This window comes from Sturnus vulgaris, chromosome 8 (assembly GCF_052056855.1).
Source record: "Sturnus vulgaris isolate bStuVul1 chromosome 8, bStuVul1.hap1, whole genome shotgun sequence".
Lineage (NCBI taxonomy): Eukaryota > Metazoa > Chordata > Aves > Passeriformes > Sturnidae > Sturnus > Sturnus vulgaris.
This window is the reverse complement of record NC_142250.1, coordinates 24,758,407-24,785,629: the sequence shown is the minus strand read 5'-3', so window position 1 is coordinate 24,785,629 and position 27,223 is coordinate 24,758,407. Positions and strand designations below refer to the sequence as shown.

The window sequence follows — 27,223 nt, the reverse complement described above, 5'->3', positions numbered from 1 at the left end:
CCGTATAACCACTGGGCAAAACTGTACCCTTGGGTACCCTGAGCAGGAGATTAAGCAATACTTCAACTCAAGCAAGCTGAAATTAACCCCCACAGAACTACAGGAGAAACAAAAAACACAACACAGAAGATACTTTCTCAAGTAAATAACTGCTAGTGCAGTCTACGTTGCTGCTGTCCTATTCATAATTACACAGCTACCTGTTTAACCAAAGGACAAAGGAAGTATTTCCTTCTAATGCTGAGCTTTGCCCCCTGTGTCAGTTTCTAAGTGTTCTTAAAAATATAGTTCTCTGGTCTCAGACTTCCCCTCTCTGACAGATAGTTGTGAATCAGCTATATTCACATCTTTGAAATACAGACAGGCTTGGTTATTAGGTATTATCATTTATTATTACATTATTTCCATACCTGACATCTCTCCTGCCAGCATTAGATCTCTTCTACTTTCATAAGTCTTATCTCACAATAAGAAATCACTTAATTTTTTCAAAAGCTGAAATCTTCAATCCTTTTATAAAGAGACTCCACTTCTATTTCTGGAATCACTAGGCATGTCCTTGTGCCCTCCTGACTTCAGAATCACTGTTTGCTGCACCCACAGAATTCACTTACCTTTTGTGTCCTGCATCACAATTGAGCTGTACTTCAAGAAGGTTATCAGCAGGTTGCTAGTTTGCACATCAGCATCCAAAGGCAGCTCTGCAGAACTTATAACTGTAACAAAGCAGATAAAACAGATTTATGCTATACAAATACAAGAAATAACTATACAGAGAAATAAGACACAGACTCAAAGGTCTGGGGTAGGATCAGCCTACTTGCAGGGCCACCTGACCTCCTCCTCCTCCGTGATCACCGGGCAAGATTTTGTTATGAAGACTGATACCACACCCCCAGAGACCACTTCTACCCCACAAAGTGATATCCTTCTCTGTCCTGCCCCTGCTTCTCTTCCCAAGGAGATAAGCCCACTGTTCTAGCACTCATCAACATCCCCAGCCTAGGGAAATCTGGATACTTGCACTGATAATCAATTAGTTCTTACAAGCAACACAGATAACAATCACACAATTCTCATTTTGTAAAGAGACGTGCCCAGGAAAAGCTCTTCTCTGTTTCAGCAATTTTGAAATGTGAATTCCAAAGGGTCTGTGTAAATTCCATTCTTCCCTCTCAACAACAGTCTCTCTTGTAGAAGTAACACAGAAGACATAATGTAACAATTATTGCAGTACCAAAGAGATAGAAAAGGAAGGCAGAAACAGAAGTTTTATAAAAATCAAGAAGCAAAAGCAGTCGCAGCTTGTGCTCGATTCATCTCAACCCAGCAGGGAACAGAAATGTACTTTCCATACTCGCAACAGTTCACTGGCATTTCTCTAGGACACCAGCTGTACTTTTGACACCTTAACAGTGGACATCATCTGCCTTAGACTTTACAAGAAGCTATTTCATTTCCTCAGCTAATTGCACAATATGCCTCCTCACTCATTCCCCCGTTCCCCATGCACCATCTGAAGCACTGAGTTTATGAGCTGTCAAGCCAATATCATGTAACTGAGCCATATTTCTACTGATGACTGAGCCTGAGCTGTCCTAAAGGGCCATTCTCTGCCTTTCCATTTGGAAAGCTTTGGAAAGAAGTATTGAAAAGGAGGAGAAAGATCAGTGGGAAACATGCATCATGCATTCACCTGCAGATCCTGCCAGGTAAGTCTGATACCCTTTAAGATAAAGTAGCTCAGACAAAAAAAATCCTCAAACTGATGGAACTAGCCTGAGAACACTTCAGTAAAGCACTTAATACAGCTTTGTATAAAGAAATTAAAAGTGAAGGAAATAGGTGAGAACCCATAAAGAAATTTAATGTACATCAAAGATCTGGAAAAACAAGATACAATCAGAGAAATGACTGGCCTAAGAAAAAAAATACTACTTGAATTCTGTAGTTTAGAGAACAGCACTTTTTTTTTTCAGTGTGACCTGGACATAATAAACAGTTGCTTGCTAATGAACCTGCCAATGGCAGAAAGGTGGGATATGTAAACACAGACGAGTATCAGACTGCACACAAAGAATGGGATAAATACAAGAACAGATAATGAACACAAGATGAAATGAAACAATGCAAGCTGTAGGGTCTGGAATTTGGGGATTTATTTCCATGGCAGCTCTTCAGCTGCAAACAAAATACCATGATCAGATCACAAAATGACACGCTACCAATATGTAGGACTCGAGAGTGCAGTTCTACAACATATACTCAGAAATTCACTTCCAGCAGAGACACAAACACTGCAATGCCCTGCACAAGGTGCTGGGGAAGCCTTGTCTCAAACACTGTGTGTAATTATGCAGACGCCATGTTGAAAGAGGATAAACTTAAATTTGAACAAGTTTAAAGACAGGCTAATATCAGATCAGAAGAACTTTTCTTGTGAGACAGCAAAGCACTCAGGTGAGTAAACCAACACATGAAGAAGAGTGATCTTTGTTTCAAGGGAGGCTTAACACCATGATAAATGAGTATGGATTGACAAGAAATCGAGGTTGCAAAGTTGAATAATTCTAACCAAAGAACAAGATGTTGAAACTGCCACCCAACAGAAACTACTGGGAAACAAATTTAACAGATTTAGTCAGAGCTTGATATATTCAAGGGATTGCATGATGATATACCTGCAAGCACAGAGCACTAGGCTCAAGAGTTAAGGAGACCTTTGCCAGCCCTATGCAACTGCCCTGACATGACAATAACATGACTGTTCTGGCTGCCTAGGGGGTCGAACCCACAGGTTCTCACATTCAGGAGGTCATAGATGGCTTGAATTACAATTGACCAAAGTCTCTCTCTTCTCATGCTGTAAAGACAACCTAAGACAGGGCTCCCTTTGCACTGGAAACAAATCTGCAGACCACTAGTACACACATCTTAACTATTTTATAATCTCTTTTCTGCCTATTCTCAGGAATGCTCAAGGCTTTTCTCATTTTTGAGGAAAGAAAAACGTATTTATCATGAGATTAGATCTTGTAAGAAATGAGGAATTACATCTGATTGTTGGATGACTAGGTTGGGGGCTCTGAGGGAAAGTAATTTGATCCTGTCCACAACTGTATTTTGGTTCAGAGAAAAGTCTGCTTTAATATAAAACACCTTTCAAAATTCAAGGCTTGTATCTCGTAACCCTGTAATGAGGCAAGTAAGGCTTCAACTGGGGCAAGGGCAGGCACAGAAGAATGAAGGAGACAAGTCAGCAGTAAAATTCTTTAAACTATGCACTGAGAGGCCCAGAATACAGCAGAGGTTGTCCTGGAACTCAGGATTACAAAATCACCTTCAATACAAAACTGTAGCCCTTGGAAACAACAGGTCAAATAGATCAATGTAACTTCACTGTTGGAATCACATAAAAAATCGTAATGGGGCTTTTAGGTTATAAAGGTTGCACATTCCCAAGTGTGAGCTGGTTTAGTCCATTCAGTCTTAAAGACCTGGGGCTCTTGACCCATTACTAATGTGCCACGTCTGTTGGCAATGTCTGTGCAATGAGACTGGAAGCTTTCTTACTCCCAATATTATGAATAGCTCAAAGATTTAGCTAAAAGTCTGAAAAATGTATTTATATCCCCAGTGGATCCTTCTTGAACTGTTACAATGAGCGTAGTGAATGAATATTTAACAACAGTAAGCAAACTGACATTTAGATAACTATGGTGACAGGCACACTTGATTTACATATTATGGATAAACAGTTTCTAGCAAAAGCCTCATTTCTGAAAAAGGAAAAAAAAAAGAAAAAAAAAGAAATCACTCTGAAGAACACATCACCGCTTATCCTGGTTCAGGACACAGACCTTTTTAAACACACATTTTGAAACTTTACAAGGTCTTAATTTACACTATAGGTTAACAGACAGAGAAACTTCACACCCGAATATGAACCCATTTTTTATCCCAGACAGCATAAAAGAAAAGCACCTGAAATTCATAGATGGATTTCTGCATGTTCATCTAACTTGAAAACAGTTCAACTACACATTTTTAGTGCAGTAAAAAGAAAGCAATCTTCTCATTCCAAAGCCAAAAAGTCTCTTGCTAACTGGCAGCCATAGGCAAATTTTACAGCTGAGTTGTAAGATCTTACTAAATGAGGAAAATTCTGACATATCTTTAAAACAGCAGTACTCAAGCACCACCAAACTAAACCAAGCCAAGGGCCACAAAAAAAAAAATCACATTGTAGGGATCAACAAGATGACAGCAGATAAAAATAAAGCAAGCTCCCCAATGCAATTGCTGCACATTAAGATCAGATCCTTTTCTTAAATGTAGTAATCTTACAAGCCACAAGAAGCCTCAAACTTCACAAGATCACTGCCTCTGCCGAAAGCAGGATGGAGGTTTTGTTTTGATTTTGTTTTGCTTCATGGTTAACAAAAAAAAAAAAAAAAAAAAAGAGGAAAAAAAGTGCAAGCAAACTGTGGATGTAGGTAAGCACAAATTCTGTCAGTTGTGTAATACAGTGTGGGAGTGGATACATTTGCAATGAACACTTTGAACAGAAGCCCACAAAATGCCCATCCCTTCACATTTTATGTTATATGCACACAGATGATACCTGAGACATAGGGGACTCTTTATCTGAAGCTTTTGTTATCCATGGCAACCAGACAGAATTCATCCATGAGGAGGATCATCTCTAACTAGGGTATCAAATGACCTGAATAGCTGATATAAATGAATAACCCAGGCTGCTTTTCCCCAGAAACATTTCCAAACTGTGCTCTATTCAAATTGACTCTGTTCCTTCATTAAACACTCTCCAGCTCAGATGCCATTAAAGTATGTGAAAACAGCCATTTCATCTCTTCCCTTAAACTAGGCTGTATCTATCTATACCTTAAAATGAAAGGGTTTTATTTTAGATTAGTTCAAAGCATATTTATGTGGACACATAACATCTCATTTAGAAGACAGATCTCAGGGTAAGCAGTCCTTTACAAAGTCTATCAAAGAAAAGGCAATAATAAGAGGGAGGAACACTTCCACACCCAGACTGAATTCAAATCCCAATTAATTCAAAGCTGAGGACAAGTGCATTAATGACAAGCAGGAATCCACAGCAATTCTCTGTAAATCTGTTCCAATGACAAATAATCCCAGGCAAAGGACCTGACACTGGAAATATTCATAAGTAAAAGCCCACACAGAATAGCTAATAGGCTGGGTGTACCTTCATGCAGATTTTGGGGTAGTACTGTTTTCAGAAGGAATATCAGCATAATTTCATTGAGCAATGCACAAGGCAAAATAAAAATAAATTTGACTCAAAGAATCTTGCTCATGTTTACTAAGGCAAGTCACTCCAGGAAGAGACTACCAAGTTACATCTGCTCCAGATAGATGTCATTAGTTGCAATCTTCAGAAAACAGTTTGCTAGTTATTTTACAGTTTTAAATTATTTTTCCTCAGGAGATCATTACATTTCTTACCATCTGAAGAAGGTGGGGTGGTTCCAAGGGGAGTGACAGGTGTTGTTGGAACTGGGCTCGTTGGTGTTGTCATCAGGCCCATTTCAGGATGGCTCTAAGAGAAAACACAAATGCACAAGTCAACTCCTTCCTCAGGCACTAGAAACACAGACCACTACTTGTACTGTTCCATGCTCTTGCATAATACACATGACTAAGGAAATCTCAAGAAACTTCAACCTCTTCTCCAAAGAGCCAGGTCATGGTTCCTGACCTTGGATGTCTAACGATTAAACTGTACATCAATTTCTCTACTCCACAAAACATAAAAATACATCAGAAAGTGGTGGCTCTCCCCAGCAGACAGGAAAAATGTCCTTCCCTAATGCAGAATGGGAGAAGATTTGCAAAAGCCTACAATATTAATAGCTTCTAATTCCCCCTAAAACAACCCAAGGATGTGCATTTGAAGTCTTCCTCCAAGATCCTTTCACTACTCTAAGAGCAAATTCTCCTTGCTCCTGCCCCCCACCTGCTCATCTTCACCATATTCAAAGATGATGGCAATTTATTACTTTCCTGTCTCATTGTAAAGCCCTGCAGGAAAACAGTGCATAACATAAGTAATACCATCATTATCGATCCTCTCAGCTTCCATCAGCCAGTCACTCTGCCCATTTCATCTTTGCTAATAGCTGCTTCCCTAATTACTGCCTTGACTTCACTCTTTGCAGGCTTCCAGACCTATCCACACTGGTGAGAGCGTAGGCAATCTGCCATGCTATTTTTGAGTCTGGCTGCCAAGCAAAGTGTCCATTTCATAGGGCAAGTTTTACATAAATGTATCATCTGCCTTAATATATCATCACAATTTCAAAATAAAAGGAAGATACAGGACTGCTGATTTGTTGTTAGCTCCATAGGATTTTTCACAAGTGGATATCTTCCACACTGCCTTTCAGTATCCCATTTTATGAGCAACTATAAATGCATATATTTTATGGGAAGCACAAGCACACATACTATAACTCAAAGACAATTTACATCCCTATAGCTACCAACTTACAATTTAAAATACATTTTATCACTGAAAGTCTTATATAAGCCAGATTTCCTTAGACATGTTTTGGGGGCTTACCTTCTTTCTCCAGAACAGTAAGTGGCAGTTGAGAGACAAGAGTGCCACCCAGCAGCAAACCCAAGCACCCACAGCTGGTGAGCACACACTTAACGCTCCAGATACCCACACAACTGAATCCCTGCTCTTCCCATGAGCCACACAGCAGCAGGAAGCCATCCATGCAGCACCAAGCAATGGACACCAGCTTAGACAAGAGCTTTCATCTGCCTTTATGAGTTTTTTTCCAACATGACATGACCTACCTTGCCCTCTCTTAAAGAAAGGATTTCAGACAATCCACTCAGGAATATCAGTTCTCCAATTCAACCTAGTGATCAGTGGCTGCTTCAACTATCATTTTCACAAGTAACGAGTCTACCTTTTTATTTTTAAGAGCTTTTACTCTAGCTGATCTTCTGCACTGCTCTTTTCCCTGCCAAATGTCTCTCTTCCCCCAGGAATATCTTGACCACAGAAAGGTCTGAGTTGCTATTATACAGAACTGAAAGAGCAGAAATCTCTGAGAAGTGGTAGGAATGAATAACCTGGGAAAAGACAAGAAGGGAACCACAGCAAATTAACCATCCATGAAACAGAAGCTTTCTTCAGAGGCTGTAGATCTGCTTATCAGACCTCTTCCATCACCACTACTGTCAGGAGTCCCCAGAGGTCTCCTCTGTCATGCCAAGTGTCTAGCCTGTGATCTATGGCTGCACTCTGAGGACCAGAATAAACTGGGGAAAGGTGTTAACTGTTTTGCTGATGTTGTTTTTCTCATAGATTACAAGCAGTATCTACAAACCAAAATTAAAACCCTGAACCTGAGGGTCTTCCTAAACACATCAGGCTACCCTTTCAGCAGGATCACTGGATCAGACAGACTCATTACCTGCCTCCCAGCAGCAACCACCTCTCCAAACTCACATAGCTTTAGAAAAGCACCCAGAGATTTGTGATCAAAGCAGCCCACTGCCTCTCAGAAGGCTGTTTGTCCACCATAAAAAGCCCAAGGACAAGTGCTATGCTCCAACAACTGGTTTCCATGCCAAAAGGGCTGGGCTCTTCAAGGAAGCCTGAACACAAAATGGTATTTGAAACAACTCTCACATGTCAGTTAGTCCCTAAGTGAAGAATACCCAAACAGACAACAACATGCAGTCCATGCACATCCATACAGAAAAATCCATCCAATTTGGGAGCTGAATCAGCCTCCTTCTCTTAACCCTAACTTAACAAAACTGTGATTTGCTCAGAGCTACAGTAACCACTTTGCTCACTCCATCCTCCCCCTAAGTGGACTATTAATAGGGCACAGAAGGCACTCAATGCAGCCCTTTCCATTCAGTGGCAAAAATTAATCATTCCAACATGAACTGTGACCTCAAAACTTTACTGATTTACTGTCAAGGCAGGAAGTAGATAATGAAATTCTTCTCCAGCCCTGGCCTGCTCCTGCTCTTTCATGTTGATCCCATGAAAAGTACATAAGGAGGAGAAAAAAAGAAAATATCTTTTCACCAATTCCATTTCTGACTCTCTGATTCCAAAGACATCCACTACAAAGAAATGGGGAAACATTCCACTGAAACTCACTTGTGCCAGAACCGTGATGAAATTCCTGTTTAAGTGAACAGCTTCGTAGAGGGCCAGAAGAATTGCTTCATTTGTTCTGTGGGAAGAATACAGACAAAGGCACAGTTAGTGATCAAAATACCAGGAGCTAAATTTTTCAGAAGAATGGCCTATCTGAAAAAATATTTTTTTTCAAGTATGGAAAACTGCCTCTGCAATCCAGTTGTTCTTCCAATTATCAGTAGTACTAATAAGAGTACTAGTAGTAGCAATCGGTAAAAATATCTATTTTTAGAGCACAACCACAATCTTTGTTGCCTTCCCACTCAAGGCGTGTCTAGTTAGTCAGTGTTTTCGATTTAAAATCCTCTCTTTTAAGAAAAGAGGGTCCCAGAGACACTAAAATTTCTCATATTTATCATTTGCCCCCTTGATTTAGAAAATATTTTGGTGAGGGCCAGAGTGCACAAACCTTTGCTTCTCATGCGCCACCTCTGACACACCTATTATATGTTACAAAGGCCTCATAAAAACCACTGAAGTTTTGTTTTTTTTAATAGACTTCACTACAAGCAATTCAGCTGTGTCTCCTCCTGCTGTATCCTTCTCAGGGAAGTGCACATCCACAGTTTGCAGGGTGTGGTCCCATTTTAGCTGACAGGAGAACCTGCTCCTCGAGTTTGCTGTGTGACATTAAACAGCTCTGTGACAGAACGGATCGCACCGACCACTCATTGTGTAAATAACATCTGTGCACTTACTGGACTGAGATCTTCTCATCAGCATCTGCTATGAACATGCTGCCCACCTATGGAAAGAGAGAGCATTGCACAGCAGGAATCTGGGAAAGCTATTAGATAGCAAGAGACAACACATGGCTACAAACACATTTTATTTTGCTGTACTGTCACTGACCAATGCTTAATGTGTTGAATCACAAAAAAGGGGGGGAGAAAAAAAAAAAGACTGAATCTTGAATCCTAGCCTGGATTAATTCACCATTCTGTAAGAGGACAATAGAGATCCTTTCCAATCTGCTTGCCCCAGGGTGGCAGTAGTTTTACCCCAGTCCCTCCTGATAAACAGCTGTCAACACTAAACTACCCTGATTCACAGGAAATTCTTCTGTCAGTTAGATCTCAGAATACAATGAAATCTCTGACTAAAGCAAAGCCAAACTGAACAAGGGGAGCTGTGGATATTCTTTTACAAGGAAGAAGTTCACAATTGTTTTTGAAGGCTACCCCTTCAGACAGTGCTCACTGCAGAATCAAGTTTTACTCCATAGCTAAAGTGCATCCATGCTTGAGAAACAAAACACTAAAGAAACAGAATCTCAAAGACTAGTGACATATCAGACTATGTGCCACTATGTTACAGGCCACATCACCAGAGTAGCAACTAGTTTTTAAAAATACCTAGCTGTTTAAAAGGATTAAGAGGTCCTTATAATTTAAAAAAAATATTAGAAGTTTAAAATAAGGTGATTTTTAAAATAAAGTCAACTAGAGTGAAGAAGATGCAGGAAAAGAATTTCATCTATCAACATAAGAGTAGAGATCTTGTCATTTGAAAGAGCTTTCCCAGCCAGACAAGACACTCCTCAGAATACAACCATTTTAGTTGTATTTAGTTTTGATTTGTCCAATCCATCTCTACCTCCAGAACTCACATTCCAAACTCACACTTTTTAGAAACACTCTCCTGCTGAACTTGCATGAAGGCACCTTTCTAAGAATAGAAAAACACCACTTCCTTGCTTACCATGTTAGTTAGGGCTGAGAAGAAACCAGTCTGATGCTCCTCTTCTTTATCTTTGTATTGCCTGAACAAAAAGGAATAAGGATGGAGTTTCAGGGTTAGAAATAGAACCAGGGTTACCTCACCTAAATCCCTATGCATTACTCTTATTATTATATACAAGAATATACGATGGAGGAAACTTCAACATTCAACAGCCCTTTTCAAGAACTCACAAGAAACAAAGGGTATTAAAATACTTGTTAACTGTGTAGAGTTGAAGTGGGTCTGCTGAAAGATGTGAAACTTGAACAATGCTTTGTTACAGAGGACACAAGCATTTTGGGCTAACTCTGAAGGAAAGGGATCAAGTGACTTAGGAAATTTTGTCCTGCTCTGGACAAACAGTAATAATCCACATGAGCACACAGAATCAGTAACCACAGAACAGTTTCATTTCATCACCCACTACAGAAAAAAGCAGAGTTGGTCATCCTACGGCCAGCAGAAAGCACATGGACCTTTCTGGTTCATGTCCTGATTCCACCTTCCTGGAGCAAGTGAAGAGACTGGAACTAGAGCAAGTGAAGTCAACAAACAGCTCGGGTACCTCAGATTTAAGCTACACTGCTTCATCTGGCACTCAAAGGGACTAGCAAAGCTCACACAGCCATTTATTTCGTCTGTCACACAGGAATCTCATCACACACAATGTAGCATGCAAATAAACCAACTATAAATTCTTGGGAAAGGGGGAAGGAATGAGTTAAACAAAACAGGCCATGATCTGAGACAGCTTTTGCCAGAATGAAGGAAGTTGGGTGGGTGAAGTTTTTTTCTGCTTTACCCTAATCATTTCCTCTGTTAAATACATCTACATGATTTGCTGACCTTGCAAGCCACCTGCATAACTATGACAGCAGACTTCCAAAGGAATTAAAACATTCTTCTGGATACTCTGAGAATCCTACTGCACAAAAATTTCGTAAGTTTTTCAGGTGAAATTGCTGTGAGTTTCCAAATTTTTCTAACTCACTTTCCTCTTAGCCTTCTGCTGATACTTATGAAGCAGTGGCTAAGAATATGCTACCCTTACTGCTGACTCTCTGCCTCTTTCTTCAGCAGTAGTTACTGCTTCCCACCCTTTGGAACAGTTTACATCTCCTAGTCCTCTCTGATCTGACATGTGGACAGCCCCAGATACATTTGTTTGTTTGGTTTAGATAGTATTTCATCTAAATCAATTTTTCAACAGAGAAGGTGTCAGCAAATTATTATCTTTTCACTTGTGACTAAGATTTTACACAAAGTTCATACAGAAGTAAATTCCATGACAGTAAAAACATACAATGGATATCTTCCCCTATAGCAAGATCTCCCCTGAAGCACATCAGCCCAGATAGTACAGATGCATTGAGACTTGCAATGACTGCACCAACTGAACCAAAGTACCTCAAAGCATAAGACTATTCCCTGCCTCTCCACGTGCATCAAGGCTGTCAGATGATAACCAAGTGCTCTAACACAAAAAACAATTTGTGAAAATGTACAGTAACTATCACGTATTGAAAAACAAGATACAATTTGCTTTTACCTGTTATATTCTGATAAAGCCTGGGCAATTACAAGTCCCATTCCCTGAAAAAAAAGTATTTAAAAAAACCTTTAGATTAAAATCTCAAGGGAGAAAAATCACACACTGAACACACATAGCAATGCTGCCCCTCCCAAGATAACCTAGCCTGCTATGCAGAATTTCCCTTGAAGCTGTTTGAAATATTAAGATGTGCTATGTTACAATAACATCATAATACAAAATCCCAGACAACAAAATTTAAACTTATTAATCTAATTATTAAGTTCAACAGAGAATGTTTACTCTCCTTGGACCTCCAGATAGAGCTCTCACTCAAGAAGCCTCAGTAAAGCATCAAGAAATTTAGAAAGAAGTTGGTGTCAGAAGAAGAACATCCAAAAATTCAAAACAGAGTCACAGACACTAGCAACTTTTGACTTCTTGCAAACAGCTTCCACCATTACAGAAATACTAACAGTTCTCACCCTTTATTTAGCATGGAGCTTGCGTTTTACTTCATGTTTAAAGAGCAGCTTCCAAGTCCAGAACTCACATAACTCAGTCTGCTGTCAGTTTTTATCCAGGCCTGGATAAAAAACTCAGACTGTGGCTACAACTCAAAATATATTGCAGGACTCTTGATTCAGATACAAGCTTCACTGAGTTACAAGAATTGACTTGTGGACTGGTAAAATCAAGTGACACAGCACTGGAAATTAGATTCCCTTTGGCATAAATCATCCTATGCCTCTTTGGCACATGACAGCAAGTGGTGCAGAGACAGTTCATGAATGTATAATAGATCAACTTCAGGATGTTGCTTGCTACCTCGCTTTTTAACCACCCCCACCATTTAACTGGTCATCAAACTGTCCAAATCATGAGCTGCCTAACCTACTGCAAGAGCAAAGTTAGGGTTGAACAGCCACTGTAGTGGTGTTCCTTAGAGGTGATTTCTACCACACACCATGCTTGCACTCATTACCCTACACTCCATGTGAAAGAGTATCTCCAGCAGTACAGAGGAATCAAGCCAAGTACTCACATTGAGCGTGGCCTCATCATCCACAATGGAGAGCTTCACAATGTAGGGATTCACTGACTGCTCAGGGTGGGGGAAAAAAGGAGAAAGAAAAATGGTTTTAAGTTCAGCCTTCAGGGAAAAAAAAAAAAACAACACATCATTATGTTTCCAAGTTTACCCAACCATTTGAGAAGAACGTCTGTCCTGTTCCATAAAACAGAATACACACAAATAAGCAGGAGTCACAGCACATACTGAGACCACTAGGCCAGGGACATGTTCCCCTTATTGGCTCAACCAGGCAGTCTCCTGATTTTATTGAGAAGAGAGGGAGTTTCTGTCCTTCCACCAGCTCATCTGTCAGTCTGGAAAGTGGAGCAGCTATGCTGCAAGCCTGTTATCTGTGACACACACACAGTTCTGCAGCAGGAACAGGCAGTGAAGCTGGATGGAGCATTAGTGCTCTATCTCCCTTCTGCAGCACCTTGCAAAGATTGCTTAAAGCAGCACCCAGGAAGGCAGGACAGCATTCTAGACTCATCTGCTGCTGGGTTAGAGAGCAACACTTTGTTTACACCACTAAGAGCTGGAAGTCTCTGGAGAATATAAATGCCTTAAACTTAGCTGAAGAAAGCACAGAGGCTCTATCCATAAAGACAAATGCTAATAATTTAGGAAGAATTTCAGATTAGCAATGCACATTTTCCCTGGTTTATATGTGTCAGTACAAAACTAAAAAAGTTGATTTTAAACAAAGATGCAGAAAAAAAGACTCATCTACAGGCAGGTCATTTTGCAGGGAATTGGAGCTTAAATAATTACTTCTTTTGTTAAAGAGATTCTTTTAAATAAAAATAATTTGAGTTATGCAAGATCTTTGGGGGGAAAAAAAAAGAAAAACACATGAACTTTCTGATTCTCTAAAGGTTTGTCTCTTCAGCATCTGTAGTTGTCTACACCACAGAGAGGCCAAGTGCACAAAACTGGACACAAAGGGTTGTTGGATACACTATACGCTGCCAGATAAGCACTCAAAGGGAAAACTCCACATTTTAACTGATTTCTCCTGACTTTGCCTAACAAAAGACACAATGCAATTCCAGCAGTTTGAACATGAGGCAAATAAACTTCTGCCTAGATGGTATCAATGAGTATGTATTCAAAAGTCACTACCTGATTTTATGTTTTAACTTACTATCCTATTAGCCATACCTTAAAACACTGGGAAAGTGATCAAATAAATACTTTTTCTCACAGCATTTTCTTTCTCACAGTATCAATGCAAAAAAAGTATTTTTTCTGAAATCAGGACTAGTATTAAAAAAAAAATATATATATAGCTGAAAGCTTGAATATACAGCTGGAACAACTTCTGAAAATTATTAAGATTTCAATCAGAGGCATCTCCTTAAAGGTTCCAAGTAAAGGCATGTAAATCCCTAGAACAGGAGTCAATAAGCAAGCCAAGATCTCAACAACATGGGTAACGACAACAAGGAGAGATACTCTCCAAGGAATTTGAGAGATTACAAAATTCACATCCCAAAAATACAAAATAACATCCTGATGTAAAACACACTGGTATTTACGCTAAACAAACAGAAACAAAAAACACTAAAAACAGATGCAAAATTGTAATCAGCTAATGAATTTTTGAGCCTTATTAGATTTTCTTAAACAGCTGGAAACACAATTTAACCAATGGAGTTCAGACCAAAGGAGAACCTTTCAGCTGCACCACAGTTAACTAAGAAGAGAACTCCAGAGCACCTGAAGCATGAAAGTTTGCTACAATTCACTGACAACCATACAACCACCACATTGACCCTAAGGGCCAAAGAACAGCAAATGAAAGCAGCTACTCAAGGACAAGGATTATGGCTGCATTACTACATGCTTGGCTTGTAGCACTGCTACCAAGGGCAGTGTTGGGCAGTTGTCACATAAAACCCTTCTGGGAGCAGCTCTCAGCCTTGCCAGAGGAGCTGCTTGAGCTGAAGTTCCCCTTGCTACGTGCCTGCTTCAGCTGGATTGTACACATTGCACTTTTCAAACATCAGCACAACTTCCTTAAAAGCATCAATTTCAAGACATCTCAGGTTCTCCAAAGCACTCCACCCCAACTCAATATTCTCCAGAAAGCCACTGCAAAGACCAATGACAAGTCTCACGCACTCACTGCATTCCACCTTATTAAGGACACAAACTACAGCTCCCAGGGATTCGTGTCTCAGAGATGGGATTACACAGCTCTCCACCATTTGTCTGAATGCTGCAATGAGACCACTGGTCTTCCCAGTCTTCCCGCATAAGTAACCCTACTTACAGATAATTCCCAACAGTTTTCCCTCATAGCCATATACTGAAATCAAACTCCATGTTCCTGTTCCATGCTACCACACTACAGACTGCTGAACAGAATCTGCAATTCATTATTCTGACATCATTGACAGGAATGGGAATTTGACAGGCATTACTTTGACACCAAGTGTAGTTCCTGTCCTTGCATATTCTCTAGGTCTATCCATAATTCAGAACAAGACCTATTATAAAACCAGGTTGGTTTTGAAGCCTGCTCTCTCCTAGTAATTCTGTTGAAAGGCAGATTATTCCAGAACTTTCCTATTTGCTGGCTAATTAAGTATATTAAGATATTCCTATTTATGAAGAAAAAAACCCTGATCATGAAAGCCTCATGCCTCATACAAAGAAAAGCCAACATTAGGTGTTGCTCTGGCATTCAAAATGGTTTTTTTGAAGCTGATGAATAACAGAAAAAAATGGGAATATACCATAAACATAAAAAGGATGATGAATAAAGTTCCTCAAAGAGGAATCCATGAAAGAGACAGAGAGAGACTTCTCTTGGAACTACTAGTTGTGATGTTTGAGTTCACTTTTTGGTCACACCTTCACCATCTCTTCTGGAGATCTGTGCTTTCAGTCAGCTAGTCAGGTTCTGAATCACAAATTCAGTCTGAAGCCCAGGGTGACTGACAGCTCATTTTACTTTGGAGATTATGTATAACCACACACTCGCAGACACAGACATGCAGTTTGGCACAACAGTAACTCTTCCAAAAGGACTTTCCTCAGACAATTTCCACAAAGGAAATGCAAATTCCCTAGGTAGCTTTTTTCATGCTGGCACAGAACGAGCTGTAGGAATATCATAGCATTTGATTATACACATACATCAGAGATAGACACAGGGAGCATAACAGGGCTGCCTTGCAAAGCTTCTCCTGCTCCGTTCTGATGCCCCGATGCTACAGTGTGCACTGCTGAAAACTGTGCTGTGTGCTGCCTTTATAATCCAGAGGCCACCCTAAATTAATAAAGTAGAGAGAAGTGATGCTTCTGTTACCCAGAACACCCACCTCATACTTTCTGTAGTTGACCAGCAAGGCCAGGAGGACGACAGCATCATATCCATGTTCCCTGCGACTAAGAGGGCTGGACAGGATCTGGAATAAACGATCACACTGTTCTGTTCAGGCCTGCTTCAAGAAGCTTGCAGTGACTCAGACAGAGCACAGCCATGAAATGTATGTGTAAGAGTCAATTATGTCCTATCTGAAAGAGGATATTTAGGGTGAAGGGAGTGTCAGTGCCTCAAGGAAGTTCTGCACACAGAGAAGTTTATTTATCACAGAAAAGGATATACACAGGCTTTCAGGGCATAAAGGGCAAATATATTTCACAACAGCATTGTACAGTATCTCAGTGAATTACCAGCATTACCTGTGCAAGTGTTCTGAGTTTCTCCAAGGTTCAGTTCCACTGAAAAAAGTATAATTTATCCAAGAGCAGAAAAAAAACTTTATATATCCACACTACCTTTTGAAAAACAGTTTCTCCGATACAGTAATTCTGTGTGAAATTAGCCCAGAAATCTGTTCAGATTCTAACTGTGCAGAAATGTCTCAAGTGAAAATACTTTAAATAGTCAGCAGTGACTAAAAACAGCAGACTGGAATAAAGGGGAGAGAACATCACAAAATATATGTATGACTGAGCTATGAATGGGAGCAAAAACAGTGCCAGTGAACTACCCTGCACTGAAAATGCTGAAAAGCAAACACATGACTGAAAATCCTCGCTATGGAAGAGCCCCACAGTAGAAGGAAGAACCCTTACCTGTAAAATAGCTTCAAATATGCTGTTAATCATCACATACTCCAGGATGGTGTTCTGGCTAATGTTATCTGTCACCTGAGTACAAACAGAAGTTTTAAAATCTCTTCCAAAACCTCTACCAATGCTGTAGCTGCCTTTGGCACACATTGGGAACAGGAGACCTCTGCTCCCAGATGGACACATTTATCCAGAATCTCACACTTAGCAAGCCAAGGTGTGACTAGCAATAGAGCTAGACATGAAGTAAAAGAAATCTGCCTCGCAGCCCTGTCTCTGCCAAGAAGTACCACCCACGGATGAAGAGCTCCCCCATTTCTCCACACGTTGGTATTTTACACAGCTGCATGAATGACAACAGCCATCAGCTGTTGCAGGCTCTACACAGGAGGCAGAGAATGAAAAACAGCACACATATGCTCCACTGAGAACCTTCCCATCATGAAGAGGGCAATGAAGAGCTCCACCACTCTCGATTATCTCTAATCACAGTCAAAAGAGTTCACAGTTGACCATCTCCAAAAGATGATGAATGGTCATTTATTAAAACTTCCTCATTCTTCACATCCTCACCACTCTGGTCTACTCCACACTTGGTGTCTTTCCTCAACCCTCCTCCCCTTTCTTTCCATTTATCTGAAACTTCTTAAAAATCTTTTTCATTAAAAAAACCCACACCTGTGAATCCAGTTAATCCTCCTGCCTCTCCCCTTTAGTCTCAGCTGGCGCCTATCTTACAGGATGAAGAGCATCTGCTAGTCTGCATTGGCAACATGGTTAGAGTCATCATGCATATTCTGGACGGACCCTTGTTCTCATTCACAATTTCTTTCCCCTTCTTAAGCTTCACACTGCAGCATTCTGCTCAAGTTTTGAAACAGTTCCATCCCTCAGATGTGGCTCATATGAGCCCCCAAATTATTATACAGCTGTTAATTACTTACTGTCACCAAGCACAAAAGTAGCTTCAGACACAAGCTTTTGAGGCTTTCAGAACCTTCTGCACAGAGGAGGGAGTCCAAGCTCTCCATCAGGTTCTAAAGAACAACAGTCACGTTATTTAAAAGTAGTACTTTAAATTACTTGAAATGTTTTTTATAAAAAGCTTTCCGGAAGATTCAAGTAGCAAAGTACCAATATAAAGCCATGTTATTCCAGAATCAATAACTGGGCCATTACTACTGCTACACGGGTCATATTCATGCTATTGCTTCTCAACACTGTTTTGTGTTAACCACAGTTTAATGACTACTGGTATACCATCATGATAATTTCCTTGAGTTTTCTCTAGATGCAACAGCACAACTCCAATTAACAATACATATATAAAAGTTACGATTAAAAATCTGATAGGCAAATTAAGTAGTTTTCCCCAAATGTACTACAGTTTGTGTACAGAAGAAAAATTGCTACTCTTGTAGAGAGATGAAAGATACAACAAGAATTCAGCTTTATCACTGGTTACTTTGTCATTTCCCAAACTCAGTATCTTTACAGTGAAGAGCATCAACTAAGTTTAAAACGGTACATGTGCTGATGGAGTGTGGGAACACAGGGTGTGACTCTCAGATAAAGAACAAGATGTGAGGTTCAATACTAGGTGGTAATCACCTGTGACAGTCTTTTCTGGCTTTAAGGTTTCTCAACAGCAGTGACTACACAGTGTGAAACTAAAGGAAAAGAACATGTTCTGTTATATTACTAACCAACCCAGGGACCCCAAATGTCTGTGCTACTGGCAGGTACAGAACTTCAGGACAGCTATTTTTAATAACTGGCTCAAATATTCCTCCCCAAAGTTGCTGCCTAGTAGACACACCCATCTGCAACTCACTGCCCTTGCAACACAGCTGCTGTGCAAACTGCTTCTCTACACTGCCAGGGCCTCACCTTCATACATAGCTCTGCCTTGTCAAAACCCACAAGCATGTTGATGATGTCAAACCCAGAAGTGGATTTGTTCTTCTGATGGACACCCCGAATTAATGCACACAAAGTCTGCGAAGGGAAAAAACAGAAGGTGAGATGTAAGGCAACACCTCCAACTCAATAGCAAAACCCACTGCATAGTCCTCTCCTAGCACTGGCAGATACTGAAATTAATACTGCCAGCCTGGAAGCCATTTTATCTGACCTCTCCTCCAGCTCTGTCATTTCTAAAAGGGATCTTGGATGCTGAAAACTAATAAAAATTGGAGAAGAATATATTTGTCTGTATTTTTCTTGTTTGAGCACAAATTTCTGTTCGGTTACCACATTGCTATACCAACTTGGACCAATAAACTGCGTCTTTGTCAAAAACAAGAACCCACCAAAAAAAAAGTCTCCAAGTCTATTAGGTAGCTTAATTACTGCTTCATTCCAAGTTCTTGAAGATACACAGGTATCAGCAAACTATGTTTCCAGCAGACTCCCTGGAAAATTTGGGGAGCGCATTACTCATTTGTCCTAAGAAAGGGAAATGTCTGGGGTGACTTTTATTATCAGGCACCTCTCAGGCCTGTGAAGAGGGGAATGAGCAGGAATCCAACCACTGCCATTTTAGATTCCAGCTTAAATTCACCAGTGAGAGGTAATTAATTTCAGATGTAAAGGTGGAGACAAAACAGACCTGATGGAATTAGCAGACCTCTAGAACCTCTAAAAGCAAAAAGGTAAGGCAGACATCCTTTTTTTGATTACTGTCAGAAACAGACACTGGGCTAAACAAACCTTAGCTCACCATGCTGATTCTCAAAAAAAGGATTGCTTAAGTAAGTTTTGGCTTCAGGATCACTTTCCACACTAACATAGTCTGATTAAGGGAATGCTCTCCCAGTCTGAGCTCAGGATGTGTTACCTGGTTCCTATTTACATGCACTTTGGCAGGATTCTTGTGACCTGCCCTAAGTTTTTCCAAGTCTGGATACAAGTTTAAATATTCAGGGCTGGTCTAAGCTGTCTATGTAGCTATAAATACAATTTGAGTAGCACTCTTTCAAACTAGTTCTAAAAATAACAATAAAACAATGCAAGATTGTACATCAGAGATGCAAATATTCTGTTTTAAATCAACTTCTCCCAGCTCACTGCTAGTCCAATGTCTCCTACAGATGACTTCTTCAAACTTGAATTTCGTATCCTGTACTCCTAAAGCAGAAATGCATCCTGCATGCTCCTAAAGCAAATGAATTCACCAAACTGTGAGAATTAACTTGTGAACTAGTAACATCAAATATCAAGACTGAGGAGGGACTGTGGAGACACCCACACAAGACATAGTACAGCAGAGCTTTGCTAAGGAACAACCTGCACAAAAACGCTATGAATTCTGAGTGATGATTCTTCACAGCTTCCAATTAAGAAGCATCCAGCTGAGGCAATTTCCTGTGTAAATTTCATACTAACTTCTGCAGAGCTTTATTTCTTTTTTGACCCACATGGAAATTGAAAAAGGTAGCTGAATTGAGGGAGAAGAGGTGAAAGTAAAACACAAAGCTACACAGCCTAAGTACTTTTGAGACCCCAAGCTGACAGCCTGCAATTTGAACAAGCCCCTTTGTCTCCTCACTGCCATCCACTTCATCCTCCATCATCAGATCCTCTTGAATCCTGAAACCATCTACTGCTCCGACAAGAGTAAAGAGACTCTGAATGTTTGGAACCTCCACAGACTACAAGCAGCAACTGCTCTGTAGACATCACTTCTTCTCAGAAGCAAAGAAACGAGCGCAAGGTGTTTGATACCAGAAACAAATATATGGCCTCATCAGAAGCAGGAAGACAGCATTCCCTGTGTCCCAGCATGGTACCTGTAATGCATTCACCACTCTGATTGGGTGCTCCTCACCCAGGGCCTGGATGCAATGCTGAAACAAGCAGTTGATGTTATCTTTTATCTTCATTAATTCTTCCCCATCCAGAGCCTCCAGCTTGCCTTCTAGATACTCCAGGTTGACCTGTCAGGTTAAGAAGCAGTTCATGAACATTATACCATCACCTACACCTTAGAAACATAAGTCCTTGCACTGAGAATCTGCCACTTTGTAGGCAGAACAGCAACAGGATGTTCACATTCTGTTACCTTCATGAGAAATAGCTCCTCCCAAAACCTAGGGTTGCATTTACTGGGGTCCTCTGTCTGAAAGGAAAAGGAACAGGCATGAGGGCAAAGAAATCATTCAGGCAGAATTTAAAGAAAGTCTTTATCGTGAGTAACTCAGAGTCAGCATCACCTGCTGGATGACCAAGAGGTCTCAAAGTACATAATTCCAGCTACAGACATTCCAAAACAGAAGAAGGACCAACAGAAGCAGCTCTCAATTGGGACGCCTCTGTTTATTTTCTGAATTGTTATTTGAGAAATACTGGGAAAGCCATGACTTCCCATATGGTGCCATCTTCCCAGATGGTACAGTTCTGGTAAGCAACAGGACAAGGAGACATTTTGGAAGAGAGCAGTAGGAGAGCCTGGACTATGTGCCTACACTGTGCAGGCCTTGCCATGAGGAAAGAAATCCACAGGAAAAAAAACTCTCAGCATAAACTAAACCAAGAAAATTTAACACGACACTTTAGAAAAAAGAGATGCTCAACTCCTTACCGTGAAAATTTCATCATACATCAACACCACTTTCTCTTTCAATGGCTTCTTGGAGGCTGAAGATTTCCGGAGCAGCCCACCTTTCTTCTCTGTTTGGGCCATGCTGTATACCCTGAAGGTAAGAACAGACAAAAAAGCTCAGAAAACTTGAACTTTTCTTCAAGGAATATCTGGCCTGCATCAACCATGAAAGACCTTTTCACTGCACTGAAATACTAACAGTCTCTCACAAGCTCTAAGTAGGGACATTTATAACTATACCAGATAAGAAATCAGATCAAAGGACCCATCTAGTTCTATATCTCATTTCAAAGACATGCAAAAGTCCACACACAGGCAGAAACAGAATAAGCTCCTTATGGATAAATTTTCTTAATTCTTCTCTATTAGAAACTAATTAATCATCCAGACCAATGCAGTTTACATATAGAAAAGCATGTATTTTTTAATCTCACTGGAGGAATTGTGGTTGGTCAAGCCTCAAAGGCACCTGGTGACAAGAAGCTCCTGAAACTATTTGAAAGTCTTCTCTTATGTGTTTAAGCTGCTGCCTACCAAAGCACTTCAAATTATGCTTTTGTGCTCTGAGGTGGCATCCAACACTAGGAAAGCCTCCATAAAGTACTCCTGCAACCCTTGTACACACCTGCCTCTGCACCTTAGCATCCTTATCTGGGCCAGCTGCTCTGCAAATCAAGCCAGAGAGGAACTCCAGCCTCAAAAGCATCCCATGTGATTCAGTTTTGGGAGGAGGATAGAAGACAGGACAAACTTTAAAGAGTTGTTGTTTTTTTTAAATCAGATGAATTTCATGATCCATTTGACAGCAAAGGGTTTTCTAAAAATGCAAAGACGTTTTACTATAATTATTTGTTGTCTTATGGATTATACTATTAAAAAAATAAAAGTAGTATCCTTATTTCAAAATGAGCCATTACGCAAAGTAATGAGGTCCTGAGCCTTCTGTGAGGGACAACCCACTGCAGGGGCTGAGTCAGAACACACAACTTGCCACATATTCTCAGCCTCATGTGTGATGCTATCAAGTGCAGCACTACTCTGACCTTGCAAATACACATTCATCTGCAATCACAGATTTTCCTGGCAAGCATCACAGCTTTAGCACTGTTCTAACCTCCTCCATCACTGCAGCATGTCAGAAGTACTTAGCAGAAAGGGAATGCCATCCCTTCTCATACCCTCGAGCTCCTAGCATTTCTCCCATATCTCCAAAGGTAATTACACACATGGCATTACAACATCATACCACACAGAGAGGCTTGACTTAAGTCATGCTCCAGAAAAACATGGGCAGGCTCTTGTGGTAGGTGCACTCAACCATGATAAATTATGCATAGAGAGGTGGGCTCACCTTTGGAATCTAGAACCACAGAGCTGGCAGCCGTGGAGATAGCTTTGGATGCAGCCTCAATCCCAGACTGCCTGAACCCCCTACCACAACCACGGCAGGTTTAGATCTATCTTTCCCTCAAAGACCAAGTTCCATCAACTACTGAATATCAGTTCCAGATGTCCTTTACATTCTTTCCACTACAGACAATTTTTAGCTGACTTAAAACTATATACCCAACTAGGACTCTCAGGTTTCCAGAGTCAGTTATTCAAACATCCATCCCTTTAGCCATAAATCTTGGTTCTAAGTGGCAGAAAAACATTTTTAGGCCGGGAAAAATAATGCTGCTGCAAAAGACCCTACCTCAGGTGCAAAGGGAAGGAGCTTTGCTGGGATGGGAAAGGGTAGGACAAAGAGCAGCAGTTCTCACACCTGAAAAGCTAACATTTACATAGGCAGAGAAGTGTTGTCTTCCCAGTAGAGAGGGAACCAGCTGGCTGGTTATGGGCTGGGGTGAGCATGGAAAGAGCCCTGGGACACACTAACAGAAGAAAGCTTAGGAGGTCCTGCACTGTAACCTTCTGTAAAGACCAGAATTATTCCTGTAGCCTAGTAGGTCTATGTATCCAACTGAGATGGAAGAAGGTTTCCAACTAATAAACAAAAAAAGAAAACATGATTCAATCATCTTGATAGCTTCTCTTTTACAGATTCTGTATTATTTTTAAACTGTCAAGGGAAATAAGACATTATTCTAATTAGAAACATAACTAGAAACACTGAGAAATCTACTAAAAACCAAATGAAGAGTGATGTCACTTTTAGCCTAGGAATACAAATCTTGGGTAAGATCTCACAAAACAATTTTCCTACTAGAATTGTAAGTTTCTGAACCTAAAACAGCTGCCAGCCCCAGCATACGAACACATCCATCAGTGTGCTTCTAATTGAATTACAGCTAATGAATCCCAATGTCAAAACTAATAAACTAACTCTCAGTGCTTCTAGGTCAGCGTTCTCACATCAAATGTGTACATGAATGGGAGGGGATCAATAAGCTCTGCTTAGTTCCTGGATTTTCAGAGTTGCATTTTAACCCTCTTCCTGCATTTCCAGAAAGACAGAAAAATCGAAATACCTCAAGACATAAAGGGTCTTGAGGGCACCAGAAGGATTGCATGATCATGTGAAAATTCTAGTCTCTGGTAAAATGGGTCTGAGGATTCACATTCTCTCAACCAAAGCTGCACAGAGCATACAAAAAGACAACTGCTAGAGGCAAGGATTAAATAATGTTCTTGTTTATAATTTGCTGTTCTATAAATGAGCATATGGAGGAGCAAGGAGAAAAACATAAACCTTGCCTTTCATACCAATGCTTTATTAGGCTGTGTTTGTTTCATGACCTATGATGATCAGGTCATACAAATGGTTTTTTCTTTTCACTTTATGCAATTACGTTTTTTAGATGTCATAAAGACAAACAGAAAACTGCATTTTGCTAATGGAGACCTTCCAGGCAGCTGCAGAAAACAGCAGTTAAATCCACAAAATATTTATAAATAAGTTGTAGAGGTGCCAAATTATCATGATGCCTTGACAGCTTATGAAAACAACGACATTGATGATAATTACCAATTTTCCTTTAAACATCACATTTAAAAAGCATCAGTGCATTTTCCACATTTTAGGTTCAAATGGATAATTTATTCTGTCAATAGGTCATTCCCATTAGCACATGCTGCTAAGTGAATCCTGCTGTATTCACTGACTGCACAGGAGAACTGCCCCTCAGGGCCAAGAGAAGCACATGCATGGGGATTTTTAGAACAACAAATACTTTGCTGTGCAGCAGAAAATCCAAGATGCTTCATCTGGAACTAAAAGAAAACTTGACAGAGCACGAGTCAAAAAAGCTCAAAGGCAGTAAGATAAAAGCCATGGCAGACACAGGCAGACTCTTGCTTTATCTCTCATCAACCCCAGGATCAGCTGATCCAGCCAGGAAGAGATGAGCACATCCAACCATCCACCTCCTTTCTGTTTCACTCCTGAACTAATAACAGAGATTCCAACCAAACATATGACATTCCAATGAACACAGCTCTGTTAGCTTTTTGTTAGAGTAGACACAGGAAAAACGAGCCTGGTATTTTGAGTCCGAGATTTACTCAGACTGGTGCACGCTGAAAACTGCAACACAATGCTACACGTTGCCACTCAGCTCCTGTACAGACTTATTAGTATCCCACAGACCGTCTTTTAATAGCAAAAATACTGTCAAGAGGACAACACTAATGCACATCCACACCATAATGACATCCAGATCCAAACCTGTAACTTGTGTAATCTTGCATGCAGCCCATCAAGCACAGCACATTGCATCCAATTGCCTTGGCTAACAAACCTGAAAGTTTTTAATATTATAAATGCAGGTATAAAACCCCCACGTGCAACCAAACATGAATAAGTGTATTTTATTCAGTGTGGACCCCTCATAAAATATACTGTAACACTTCTTGGCTAGACAAAAAGAATACAGATGATGCAAAATTGTATTTTCACATACAACTTACTTGGAAAACCATTTATTCACTACCTGGAAAAGGCTGTGCAAATGATGTGATATGTATTAGTTTGTTACTATCAAAGTCCTGAACCTCAATCCGTTTTATAAAGACTCTGAATAAGTGCTGAGATACTTCTCCTTTTAGAATCCTATGTCTCTTGACTGCCAGAGCCATTAAGATTGGACTCACCTGTTCAAACACTTCAAAGCCAGCAATTGTCTCCTCCCTCTCTGAGTGTATGCACCTGGGACTCAGTGTGATCATGCTTTGCCTTTCAAGGTGTTCTGCAGGTACATCACTCAAGGCTAAAGGAAAATTGTTCAAAAACTGCCTCCATCATGCAAGAGGCGGGGATAAACCTGCCTGAAAGTTAACAAACAGCTAATGTGTTATAAGCTAAGTACTCACTAAATTCTTCAGTGAAGTACCAGGAAAAACTTGCACTTAATCCATGTGATGAATCTGCAGAGTAAATACTGGACCTGAACAACTGGCAGCTACAACACTGCACTCATCCATCGCTGGAAGCAACAGACAACCTGCACCCAGCACAAGAATTTATGAATCCCAGTGCACAGGCAGTGCCTGGACCCAGCTCCAGCTCCTCTGTTAAAAACCCCCAGGACCAGCCATCAGCAGCCTACTATTGAAAACAAAGAGAGCAAGAACACATAGGGCTAGATTTTGTCAAGGCTTTAGCAACCATCATGGCCAAGTTTCTGCCATAAGCCCTTTTGCAGCTTATTCTCTACAAACTCTTGCATTGGCAGTTACAGCTTGTGCAAGTACACCACACTGTTTTTATATTCCATCCATTGTTCACAATTTCATTTGGATATTGTCCATTGGAATAAAAACTGCTCAAATTGCACTTTCCTCTACAACTGTAAGGTGCTCAACCCACTAACAAGGCAAACAGTAACACAGCATACAAGCATACAAGCTTTGCATCCATGCTGCAGAATTTTCAGGTGCCTTCAGGCAGTATGTAATGAGAAACATATTCTGAGGGCGTGCTGATGACAAAAACCCATAGAGATGCTACTTCTCTTTCTGCAGTACGAAGCAACAACCCCAGTACAGTGGCAGTATATATATTTTTTACTAGAAATTCCTTCTGTCCCACTCAGAGCAGTATATGTGCTTCTACATAGTACAATCTAAAGTTACACCACTTCTGACCTATTTTTTCTCCTTGAAAAATGGGAAAAGCAGCTTCCTAATGCAAGCACAGCCACATGCTACCTCCCGTTGCACCTGCTTTAGCAATGCTATAAAAGAGTAACAGTTGAGCTACTATTTTAACACTTCATCCATAATTGCATTTAATTTCTATCTGTCCAGTTAAAAAAAACCACCCAATCCATCAACTTCGCACCACCAGGCTAGCTAAGCTTCCTGTCAAGTCCAGCCAGACAAGTGCTGCATGCTTCCACCAGCATCTGTTCACACCATTTTCATACAAGGTAATTGTTTCATTTCACCACACTTTCGCTCTGTATTCCTGGCTACCATGACCAGCTCTCTCATATCAGAAAATTACTTTGGGTTTTCACTTTTTGAGCCCTTTAGAACCCATCCCACATAGTTACCATGAAATATTCTGCACTGCCTTTAGACTCCCACCTAAAAGCTCATGTCACTTGCAGACTTTTTCAAATGCCTTCCTTCTGAAGAAAAACACTCTCCCTGTAACCTTCCCCTGCCCTTTGCCCATGGATTCAGCTGGTGGTGTGGATCCAAGGCCCATGCTGAATACAGTGCAGCTGCATGACCTCGGCTCTGACTTCTGAGGTAGCTGCTATGTTCTAAGAAGCTGCACATTAAAGTCATGCCAAGATAAGAAAGGTGGAGCTGCAGAGTAGGTAACATTTTTGAGATACAGACCATCAGCAGCACAAGTAGTCGGGAGTTAAAATGCAAACATGAAGTGTAAGTTAAAAAAAAACTTAAAACCAAAAATCCCTCAAAAATAGGGAGCCAGAATATAGCAAGTCAGCAACTCTGAGCAGCAGAGGCTGACCCTTCCCCTCCTAAGGGATGTCTGCATGGCTGCCTGGTGTGTTAGCA

General features: G+C 40.5%; 1 protein-coding gene across 2 annotated transcripts in view; it reads right to left on the bottom strand.

Annotated features, from left to right (window-relative positions):
• The window catches only part of ARMH3 (armadillo like helical domain containing 3), a 124,929-nt gene that overhangs the window by 95,463 nt on the left and 2,243 nt on the right, over positions 1-27,223 (bottom strand). For both annotated transcript variants that reach the window (XM_088169237.1, XM_014885945.2), the window contains exons 2-15: positions 21,230-21,341; positions 20,711-20,767; positions 20,439-20,585; positions 18,538-18,645; positions 17,592-17,684; positions 16,651-16,725; positions 15,891-15,977; positions 12,532-12,588; positions 11,505-11,548; positions 9,935-9,995; positions 8,932-8,978; positions 8,192-8,267; positions 5,500-5,593; positions 615-716 (exon numbers count right to left, since the gene is read on the bottom strand). In XM_088169237.1, coding sequence (XP_088025363.1) covers positions 615-716; positions 5,500-5,593; positions 8,192-8,267; positions 8,932-8,978; positions 9,935-9,995; positions 11,505-11,548; positions 12,532-12,588; positions 15,891-15,977; positions 16,651-16,725; positions 17,592-17,684; positions 18,538-18,645; positions 20,439-20,585; positions 20,711-20,767; positions 21,230-21,341 — 1,160 coding nt within the window. The remainder of the gene's footprint in view (positions 1-614; positions 717-5,499; positions 5,594-8,191; positions 8,268-8,931; positions 8,979-9,934; positions 9,996-11,504; positions 11,549-12,531; positions 12,589-15,890; positions 15,978-16,650; positions 16,726-17,591; positions 17,685-18,537; positions 18,646-20,438; positions 20,586-20,710; positions 20,768-21,229; positions 21,342-27,223) is intronic.